Source organism: Colobus angolensis, unplaced genomic scaffold (assembly GCF_000951035.1).
Source record: "Colobus angolensis palliatus isolate OR3802 unplaced genomic scaffold, Cang.pa_1.0 Scaffold75, whole genome shotgun sequence".
NCBI classification, from domain to species: Eukaryota; Metazoa; Chordata; class Mammalia; order Primates; family Cercopithecidae; genus Colobus; species Colobus angolensis.
The window spans coordinates 4,775,358-4,786,848 of NW_012121265.1; the positions used below are offsets into that span (position 1 = coordinate 4,775,358).

Sequence of the window (11,491 nt, forward strand, 5' to 3'; positions counted from 1 at the left end):
TTGTGAATTGCTCATTTTATTAAATCACTGTTAATATTTAATTCCCTAATTTAGATCCATGTGATCCTTAAAACTATTGAAGACATTTTTTCCTTTTGGCCACCTCTGATTTCTTTCTGTGAACCCTCCCTGGAGCTTCTCTCGCATTTCTAACCCAGCGGTTTTCTTCTCTCAAATTCTACTGGGATCACGTCAGTTTTGTGCTTGAATGACTGAATGCGCACTTCTGCTGTCTCAGACACTTGAGGAAGCCACAGTCCCGCTCCTTGTAACATGGCCGTTTGCACTCCCTCCCCCACCGGGGCCCCTCCGCCCTTTGGGAGGGACCCTCTCTGGGAATTCAGGCCTTGAGTTGAGCCTGACAGGAAGTGTGGGCCTCTGGGGTGCCTTCCAGCTCCCTGACTTGCAAAGCTGGGGTGTGTGTATGGTAGGGGGGTGTTAGCTTTAGGCTGCAAGCTACTTTCTCAAATCAACGTATTCATCTCTCTAAATCAGGGCAAATCACTTTTGGGGTCTTCTTTCCAAATGTCCAGTTATTCTCAGAAGGTTTTTGTATTAACAGCTTTTGACTTGGCCCTTGACCTGATAAAAGTCTTCTTAGTTATCTTTCTCTCTCAGGAGCTTAAAATCCTCCCACCTTCGAAGAGGATCAGTTAGGGGCTTTTTGCCAACTGAAGGGAACTTAGTTTCCAGGTCAGGGTGCTTATGTTTTTGGTAACACGTGTATCTGCCTCATCATTTTGCAGTAAATCAGACACAGAGTGATAAGTGGGTAAACCTGAGTATTATCTAGGTTTCAGAGGCTAATCCAACTCAAATTCCAGTGTTTGACTCATGACAAAAATCTTTATGTTGTCTCCCTGGTGTCATACTGCTAATATGTTTACTACACTTTTCACTGAGGAATTTGGGGATCCCCCAGCCCCAGGATATAGAATTCCCCATTCTCCTGAGAGGAAGATAAGTTGTGCTTTGAACACCCTTTAAATGGAAAAGTTCGTCTGTGCAAAATGCAAAATGAAGCCCATCTCTGATTAACCAGTGTAACTGACTAGAATCAGTAGTCTCCTCTTGCTTGTCAGAGACTGGGGGCATCGTCTTAAAGTTGAGATTGAATGGTTACTGGGATAACGAGGAATAGTGGTTTAAACAACAAAGTTAAATGGAAAAAACAGGTTTATTTAGTTGGGCTCTCGGAGCCTAAGTAAAAATTGTAAAGAAAAATTCTTATGTGCGACACTTTTTAAATGTGTTATTTAAATGCCTCTTCATTCTGTTTCTGTATTTCCAATTTTGAGCTCTCCCTCTCCCAGGTAGGTGGAAATGCCTCATGGCTGTCTTCAGAGTCTCAAAGTGTTTTCTCTAATTTGCAAATCTTATAAAGCAGTTCATGTAGGAGAAATTGTCTTTCCATGTTCCTTAGCCTGCTTGTTATATATATTGTACGTCTTCCAAAAATAGCCTATCATTTTTAGGCTCTGAGTGGATTTTCCATTGTCTTGTAGGATGTAAAGTGAGGTCTGGAGTTGATGGGTGGTTGGAATATCACCCATGTGATATGCCTGATGCAGAGACACTTCCAGACTTTCTTCCCAGTCCCTTTCAAGATTTCTGCTAGATAGCCATGACTCGCCCAAGCAAAAATAAGGGATCGTGGAGTATGTGGGAGTCCCTTCCTAGAGAGATGGCACTTTTATGAGAGTTGCCATAAATAGCGATGGTAAAGTGGCTATGTTTTGTATGTGAATCTCTCTGGCGTTGTATAAGCAGTAAGACTCTCGCAAATGTCAGGATGTGGGGCCAAGCCCTACAGGGTGCTTTGAGAAGGTTCCCATCCTTATGTGTTTACATATTTACGACTCTCATAAGAGCATCCCTTTATCGCTGTGCGTGAGCCCATTGGCTGAACTCACCCAGTGTGGTCACGCATTCTGGTTCTGACTGCTCTCCCAGCTGGTGAGTGAGTCTGGGCCAAATGTGACTGACCTACTATCTGTGGATTGTGCTTGGAACATCCATGCCGAAGCTTCCTGAAATTGCATCACACTTGGATACAGATGGGCCTGGTTGAGATATTCAGATTCAATTTAGATCACAGTAATTGGTTGAAAGTCTAATCGTTCTTTCTCTGTGGTTCTTTTGTTTCTGAATTTGATCATCCAGTCCCCTGACTTAGCTCTAGGGCGCTGGAGGCAGATATGAACTGCAAAGAGTCAATCCAGTAAATACGTCAAAGTTTGTATGGGGATCCTGAGACCTGTGGTCAGGGAAGGCCTGGAAAAGAAAAGCAAATTAAAAGAGATGGGCATGCTACCTTCAGGGATCGTCTGTATTTGTTAGTTTTCAGTGCCTACGAACTCAGGTTTTTTTTTCTGTTGAAGTTCTACCTAAGGCAGTAGTTCTAAACCTTTGCTGTGCATGGAATCATCTGTGGAGCTTTCAGAAATACGGATGTACAGGCCCCGCTCAAGACATTCTGATGTAATTGGTCTAGGGTACAGCTTGGGCACTGTAGTTTTAAAGGTCTTCTGGTGGTTCCAATGAGCAGCCAAAGTTGGGAACCAAATTTCCTACAAAACATGAAATGTCAAAAGAGCACAACAGGTCTATAATTTTACATACACTTTCCTCACCTGGAAAAGTAAAAGCAAGTGTGGGGTGAAAGGGATACCCCCCCATGCTCACATCATGTTCCTTAACCAAATCTTATAATACCGGCAGAAATCTACTGTAATCACTTTCAGCTATTAGAGGCTTTAAAAGGCTATGGGAACGTTGCTTAAAAAATATCTCAAATGTGGTGCTTCAAATCCTAAGCTCAGGGTTTGCTCCCTGTACTTGACCCTGAGCTCCCTGACTTTGAAGTTGCGTGGGAGCCCTGGATGATGTGGCAATGGAATGGCCTGAAACAGAAATACTGAGAGGTCACTTTTGGTGCTGAAAGGCCAAGCAGAGTGGGGGAATTCTGCTTTGGGCCCTTCCTCTCTTCTGAAGGGGTGGGACCTCTGGGAGCTGGGCTGCTTCCAGCACAATTAAAGGGCCAGGAAAGGCCAAGGAGCTTCAAAGCTGAGGAAACTGTGCCAGTTTTCTTCCAATTCCCTTTAATAACGGGAAATGTTTCTTTAAAGGCTTCTGTCATTCAGGGAGGAGAGACTTCCCCCACGCCAAGAGAGGATGGCTTGTTCTGTTCAGAGCCCTGGCTGAGACATGAAGTCAGTCATGGTGCAATGAAGAAGGTAGCGGCTTAGGAACCTGGAGATCCACGGGCTTCATTTCCTCGGGCAAACTGCTGAGCTCTCCAGGCCTCAGTTTCCCCATCTGAAAACAACCTCCAGTGTTCGCAGTGTTCCTCTATCTGACTTTCCAATGGCTCTTCGATGCTAGTTGTTCTGTGGTCACTGAGGAATCTTTGGAGAGAGGATGTGTCTTAGGGAGGAGAGGGAAATGAGGGAGGGAATGTGGGTGGGTAGCCCAGCAAAGGTCAGTTTAGGATTGTGATTCTTATAAATAAAACCAATTTCCTGTTGAGAGCTGGAGAGTAGCAGACTTAGTGGGAAAGAGAATGCTGTAGGCCATGTGAGGAATCCATTTCTCAAGGACTTTTGTGTGACCGTGTCTCCAAAGATTGTTCATTGAGCCCAGAGCTACCCTCTGCAACACGGAGCATTATTCACTCCCATTTGAGAGACCTACTGAGGCCTACAGAGATTAAGCAACAGTCCAGACAGTCTGAAATAGGATATAATATCCCTGAGAACTGAGTCTCTAAAGGGTAGAATTCCTTTTCAAGGATTTATTTAGGAAAGAAGTGCTCAAAGCAATTTCAGATTCATTCCTTATCAGTGTCCCTTCAGCCAGGAAGGGACTAGCGGCTCAGTTAAACTCTCCTCGATCTTCAGGACCTAGCCCACCTGTCTCTTCACCCAGGAAGCTTCCCTTGACTCCCAATGTGTACCCTCATTACTCTTGGTATAGCCTCATTAATGCCTAGCACATCGCAGGTATGCAACAAATATTTGTGGAATTAGTGTCACATTTGTCTAATAATTGTACATGTCTATGTTTGTTTCCCTGCCAGGCTGAACTCCTTCAAGACAGGGACTTTGTCTTTCCTTATGTCCCTCTCCAGCCCCTGGCACACTGCCAGCTGCATAGTAGGTGTCTGGGACATGATTGGGGAATGGGGAAATGAACAAATTCCAGGCAAAGAGATCACATATTCTCCCATGCTCTAGCTCTGGAGAACAGACCTGGTTCACAAAAAGAAATGAAGCAAAATCCCAAAGGCAAATTCCAGAAATGGAGATGAAAGCCCACAGTGGCCACCTTTGGCTTTCCCGACTTGAGCCTTATTTCTGTCTGTTCCAGCACAGGGGTGTTGCTGTCTGGTGGTACAGAGAAGGATCCGGCAGGTTTCTGCATGTGAGTATGAGCCTGTCTGTGCCCTCTGCAGCAGCTCGTCTGGCCTCCAGGGCTCCCGAGGGCGCAGACCTGGCTCTGCCCATGCTCTGGGTGGATGGTTGAGGGAGATCATGGAGCTGGGCGCCGGCCTGGGCACTCAGGGGCTCGGAGTTCTAATCTGACTTTTGCCACTAACTTGCTATGCGACCTTGGGCAAGTCAATTAATCTTTCTGAGCCTTGTTTCCTCATCTGTAAGAGTGAGGATAATGATTACTAATCTACCTTGCAGGCCACTTGGTGGAATAACTTGTAAGAGCTATTGGTAAAGACCTTGAGAAAGAGAATGTTAAATTAATGCAGGGGAGCAGATACCCTGAAACCTCTGGCATGTGGTTCTGATCCCACCAGTTCCCACCTTTGCACAGTTCATTTGGGCTCTGCCCACTGTGTGTTTTTCACTGCTGTTGGGAGATATAAGTCAGGGCTTCTCAGCCTCTAGGCATCCTAGCTTCTCAGAGATAGCATCTGTGTATTCTTCATGTCAGTGGAGAAAGAGGCGAGGAATTGCTCATTCTTTATGTATAGAGCTACATCCTAGCCCTGCCTGACTTTTCTCTGATGTCTCAGTAAGTCCATATAGGAGAGACCCTTACATTCAAATAGTAGCTTTGAGCCCTTTCCTAATTTTCTATCACTTGACTCTCATATTCTCCCCAGTTAGTTTCAGAAAACAAACTAACCACAAACTGCATTGAGCGGGGAGAAGGGAGAATGTGTAGAAAAACAGGAGGAGCCAGCCTCCCCCTGGATGCATTGCACTGGACTGATGCAAAAACACAGTGAGGCCAGGGACCATGGATCTCACATCTCTCAGGGCAGTCTGGTGTTAGGGAGGAGTGGGGAGAGGCACCCATGCCAAAAGAAGCCCTGTTCTGCTGTTTTCTAAGCAGACCCCTGAGTTCTCTTCTCACTTCCTGGAGCTCCTCCCGGGACTTCAAAGGCAGATACAGTCCTGGTGAACTGTGGTGAGCTTGTATGGAAACTCAGCCCCAGCACACTGCAAATCAGCCTTCTGCTGGAGATTAAACCAAGAGAGGCTAGCCAGCTGTTAGGTCAGAGACAGCAACCACTGTGCAACAGGAAGAATCCAAGCTGGGTGAATGTACAGTCCTACCCTTGGACGTGGCTTTCCCAGATTGAATGACGAGCCTTCCCAGCTTGCTTGGGACTTTCCTGGTTTTACCACTGAAAGTCTGGTGTCCCAGGAAACCCCTCAGTCCTGGGCAAACTGAGACGGTGAGTTGCCCTATTACCGGACCTAAGCTTCAGTAAAAGCTTCTGAATCAAGAGTTTGATTTCTCCATAGCAAAGATGAGCTGGAGCCAATTATTTTGTCTCTTTGACAAGAAAGTGAAAGTCCAAAGCTTAAAAACTGGCAGATCGTAACTTACCACTGGTGATACACACCAGTATGCTAAGTGAAAGAAGCATACTGCTTTTCAAGATTCAAAAGCTTACACACTGAATGATTCTATTTGTATGACTTTCTGGAAAAGGCGAAACTATACGGAAATAGATCAGCAGTTGCCAGGACTGGGACTAGGGGAAGGCGTGAGCTACAAAGGGCATGAGGGAAATTTTTGGAATGATAGAGATGTTCAATATCCTTATTTTGGTAGTGGTTACACAGTCATACAGACTTGTCACAATTCAGAACTGTGTAGTTAACAGTGTAGTTAACAGGGTTTTTTTTTTTCTGTGTGTAAATTAACCTCAATAAAGCTGACTTTTAAAAACACTCTAGCTGTTGTGATGCTGTGGTATAAGATGAAGGATCAAGGTCAAGGTTAGTTATCCTGGGTTGTAATTAGCAACCGAGTCTTGATGCGGGTGTGTCTGCAATGGTTCTGGAGGTGTATACAGCAGAAAAGGGAGAGAAATTTGGTACAAAATGAAAAGGCCAAGGGCTCATGCCTGATGACATCCTAAATGCCAGAGACTTTTTCATTAGGCACAATCAGTGTTGTAGTGGAAGCTCTCCCTTTGTTTAGAGAAAAGGCAAAAGCAGCTCCCCTAAAGGCCAGGCAGCCAACAAGCCCAGGAGGACTATGCAATATAAGAGCATTAGACTCAGGTTCCCACCCTGGGAACTCTGCTGCTATCCACACATGGATCTAATGTACTGACTTTGGCAGCCTGTCTGCAAGTCTTTTTTTTTTTTTTTTTTCCACCAATAAAGTTATTGTATTAGAGTTGAGTACTCAAGTCTGCAGGATAATTATTTCCTGGTTGACTTTTTGTTTTTGGCAGTCCTGCTTGTCTATGCTAGCTAGAATTGATTTTGAGGGGAAGAACCCATGATTTATCAAAATAACATACCTAGTCGCATTTGATGTAAGGAATTAGTCCTCTTATTTCTAGACAGGGAGAAGCCTTTTGATGCAAGGGCAGAATTACCAGTCATCTCTGCACCAGCCCAGCAGACAGGATGTAGAAGTCCCCAAGAAGGAAGAAGTATCACTCTGGTGGTGATACTTAAGATACTGGAATCTTAAGATCTTGGTGGTTTCCTTTTTATTTATTTATTTGTTTGTATCAAAGCCCATGTTGAATTTGCCTGTTTTTCAGGTGAATTTTATCTTGCTCTGTACCCTGGGGAGCTGGGTCTGTGCCTGCATCTCTATTAAGCACAGCCTGTTGGAAGGTTGTGGAACTTCCATCTGTGAGGACCACATGGGCTGAGGTCACGTTCAACCATGAATTACACAGGAGAATTTCACACATGCAACTCTTTTAAATCACAGACACATCAAAACCACTAGTCACCCACAAAGGCAAGTCTCTTCCACCTGTTCCAGGGTGTTCTGGAAGAATTACAGACTCATAGCCAGTGCAATCCTTAGTTCTAATTGTCTTAGCTTTGTTAGGGGAAAGCACTGATGTTTAGAGAGGCAGGAAGTGTTTTTTGTGCATATTTGAAGTGAAATTTCCTTGATGCAGGGTCAGGCCTGGTTTGTGGCTGGTCTACCTAAGAAGGATCGGGTTTGGGGAAGCCCCAAGGCCCACATCATCTGGTTTGAGTGCAAGGGAGAAGCTGGGAGCTTATGAGTGGGAGATTCCCGATGCTTCCTTCCCTGGGCTGCACACCTCTGCCACAGTCTCCCCTGGGCTGCCTGGGCACACTGGCATCTGTTTGGGTTTGGGGGACTGTCTTAGCCTTCTTGTTAGCCCAACAAGTGGGAATCCTGCCATTTCCTTCCATCCTCCACCCCCCGTTTTTTCTCCCCCAGTTTTTATACAACAGGATTTATTCATGTCCACTGTATTCAAGTCCCCAGATGGGGGGAGGAAAAAAAGATTGTGTTGAATGAGCTTATTGTTTGGAGGTTTCACTGACTTCTTTTATTTAATACCCACAGTCCTAGAACATATTGAGCTGATTTACTAAAATTCAAATGTGGTCCTTTTGGAAGGAACTGCTAGGGTGCTTCGTGTCCCCGGAATCAGAGCTGGGACCTACTGGGTGGCAAGTTTGCTTGGGCCATCTTCATGGTCCTGGGTCTCCTTGGAGGCAAATACTCTATTACTATCCTAGACTCCTTATCAGCTCACAGTGGTCAACACTCTACCACCTTTGCATTGTCAGGACTTTTGCAGCACTCGATTCTAGCACATTCTTTGAATAAAGATGAGCACCAACATTAGGTACTGCAGTTAACAGAAGCCCCCTGTGGCTTCTGCTTGGTAGTTTCCTGCACACTTAGGGAGAATAAAGGATGGTGAAGTGGCACCTACTGCTTGAATACCCAATGCAGGGCAGCTGGTCCTTGACTGACATGGCAGAGTTGGATCACATGTCTTTGGCGTGTTTTAGAGATGGGGTCCCTACCGTTGATGTTACCGGAATTGTGGCTGAGGATCATGGTGTGCATGTGGTCAAGCACAGTTACTGTATGGCTGTGACACAGTTGTGCTGTGACAGTTCCAGATGTCTTGCTCCAGGTACTTGAGCCGGGTGAGACTCATGTCTCCCAGGAGTCGGTGGAAGCTTGTCTCTGGTTCAAGTTAGTAATATCCCAGATATTCTGAAAGTAGCTTGGGGCAAAGCAGGAAGGGTGGATCTCAAAACCACATGCACAGGTGTGAGTTATGGGTGCTTCAGGACGCCTCTTGGATGCACAGGCTCACACTGGCTCCGCTACCTGCATCTCTTGCTCCCTCCCTCCCTCCCTCTCCTCTTCTACTCTCTTCTTTTGTTCCCCTCTTGACTTTCTCCTGCTTTTTCACTCTGTTTCTTTCTACCACTTCCATTCAGGTCTCCAGGTCTCCTGGGTCTTGAGTTCAAAGAAGGGATTCCCACTGAGAACCTGAGGCCAGAAAGACACAGAGGAGAGTCAGACCCTCCCACTCTCTCCTGGTCCCCAGGCCTCTGGTGGTCTCAGGCTCTCATTTCAAATAGCCATGGCTTGAATTCCAGGCTTCCCCCAGGAGGGGCTGGTGACCTCAGAGGCAGGGTGGGGAAACTGAGGCTTATTCTCAGTATCTTACTCCCTCCTAGAAGTGCAGGTCTCAATGGAATTTGTTCACTGTGGCCCCTGCTGCTTCCTCAAGCCCTAAAAGGTATCACTTCTCATGGCCTGCTGCAAAAAATGGCACCTTCCCCAATCCTCCCATCCAGTGCTACTTACTAACCCTGGGACTTTGCCCGTGGTTCCCCCACCCCGGCAGGTTAGTGTCACAGTGATTAGGGTACTGGGAAAGGGCAGACTTACTCTCTTTCTGTGGGTCCTTAAACAGTGCTGTGACTCGCTGACCACCGAGGGGTGGAGTCAAAATCCCCGCACTGTGAGGGCTCCTCCCACCGCCATCCCAGGTCCCCTGGAACTGAGTATCAGAGGAGGGACTGGTGTCCGCCCAGGGGGAGCATGAGAAAGTGTCCAAGTGTCCAGCATAAAAGTTCCAAGCATGAAGGCTCACCATTGACTAAAATAATTTTTTCCATTGACCTCCTGGCTTCTCAGTGGGCAAGCGCCCATCTCCCGCCCATGTGAGGCTGATTTGGTGTATGTAATTGTAAACAGCTCTGGCAGGGAGCAAATCTCCAAGAGTTACAGGATTCAGGTGCCGCTCCCAACTCACCACGCACTGGTTCCCTCGAGAGTGGAAAGGCTGTTTTGTTCTCAGAGGGAGAATTCAGGCTGTTGCTTTTGAGATCAGATCCTTCCGAAGCCTGACTCACTCTCCCATTCCACCCCCAACTTCCCTCCCTGCCCCCAGCCTCCAGGTCTCTATTCACAATGAAAAAGGTTTTAGGGACTCTAATTCATGCATGAAGCCCTTAGCATTTGGGGTTTTGCTTTTCTGATCCGGAGGTAAGAGTGTGGATCACTGAGTGCTCTCAGGTATGCAGGGAGCCACCAGCATGTTTATTGTTGAGGGTAAGAGCAAACCAGCAGCCCACATCCCCTGTGTGAGAACAGGGGCTTACTAATCAGGGCAAGAGTGTGGGCTCAGGTCAGTGTCAGCCTTGTTTCTTGGCTACAGCCTCACCCCTGGCGCATGTCATGGCAGTATGGGAGTGAAAGCCTCTTGTGCTAAGCAGGAAGCCTCAGGAGAGTGTTGGTGGCTTTGGGGCACTTAGTTACCTCCCTCTGCTTAGCAATAGAGTTGGGAATCATCTCAGAGCAGAAGTGATCCAAGATTGTGTTGGAAAATGCCTTTGGTAGGTTCAAAGGATAAGGGGTGCTCCTATCTTGGGGCCTGCCTGCTTCCTTGTCTCCTTGCAGCCTTAAGCATTTACTTTCCGGGTATCAGGTATGATCGGGGCACATGTGTATTGGGGGAAAGGAAGTGTGGGATGACAATCAGCCCCTTTGTCTTAAAATTTCCTAAAGCTATTCACCTAATGTCCTCAAAGCATAAGACTTGTCCTACAAGATTTATTTTCCTGCCAAGGGAAGGTTGAGGTAGCTTGGAAGAGAGAAAGTGAGAGTGCAAAGGACCTTGTTCTGTTGGGATGGACAGACTTCAGTTCCTTGCAGGCCTCCTCTATGCTTTCAGGCTTGGCTGCCACGTGACTGTGCATATAGATTTCTTCTCTGGTTGGAGAAAATAATAAAGGTGGTCACATAGCTTGCAGCAAATATTTTCCCCAAATGGCTTTTTAAAAAATTATCATAATGAGTGTGAAAATGGTTTAGATTTAGGAGGAAACAGGTGACTGGCAGCATTCCTGGTGAGTTCCTGGGTAAGATTCTGCGGTGTCACTAATGACTTTATTTGGTATGTTTCTGACACAAGCACCCTTGAGGGCTGGGGAATTTTGTGACTGAGAACTGAGGTGAAGGAGGGAAAGTCCTAATTTCATTCAGGACAATCCAGACCTGTCTAGTGGATATCTCTTATCCACCTTGATAGTTTAACTTGGATGCACACAAACCCTTTTTCTTTCTTTTTCCCTTTCTTTCTTTCAACAGGATCTTGCTCTGTCACCCAGGCTGGAGTATAGTGGTACTATCATCACTTACTGCAGTCTCAAATTCCTGAGCTCAAGCCATCCTCTGACTCAGCCTCCCGAGTAGCTGGGACTTACAGGTGCACACTACCACACCTGGCTAATTTATTTTTCATTTTTTTGTAGAGGTGGGGTCTTACTATGTTGACCAGGCTGGTCTTGAACTCCTGGCTTCAAGCGATCCTCCTGCCTCAGCCTCCCAAAGTGCTGGGATTACAAGTGTGAGCCACTGTGCTTTACTTTCTAGGATTCTGTCTATGGGTTTCTCTGAGACTTCAATACATTGCTATCCTAGCTAAGATAAGCCTAAATTTCCTGAGACCCCTGAACCAGGACCCATCCTTGAGTGCAGGCGGCATCTAGGGCAGCTCACCAGTGGCTGCGGGGAGAGTAAGGAGGTGTACTGTTCCTTGTACTGCTCTGGAGAAAGCCTGAGCCCCTTCTGTACCTGCTCATTCCTATTTTTCCAGCCTCTGCAGCCATTCTTCACTTGCTCTGTGCCACAGTCATACTGGGCTCCTTTTTTTTTTTTTTTTAATTTTTTTTTTTATTATACTTTAAGTTCTAGGGTACAT

The 11,491-nt window shown here is 46.3% G+C and overlaps 1 protein-coding gene across 2 annotated transcripts in view; it reads left to right on the plus strand.

Annotated features, from left to right (window-relative positions):
• The window catches only part of AFAP1L2 (actin filament associated protein 1-like 2), a 112,117-nt gene that overhangs the window by 1,246 nt on the left and 99,380 nt on the right, over window positions 1-11,491 (plus strand). Inside the window, exon 2 of one of the 2 annotated variants that reach the window (XM_011927837.1) lies at window positions 4,369-4,422. The exons of the other annotated variant lie outside the window; for it this stretch is intronic. Coding sequence (XP_011783227.1) covers window positions 4,369-4,422 — 54 coding nt within the window. The remainder of the gene's footprint in view (window positions 1-4,368; window positions 4,423-11,491) is intronic. 2 annotated transcript variants of the gene reach the window in all.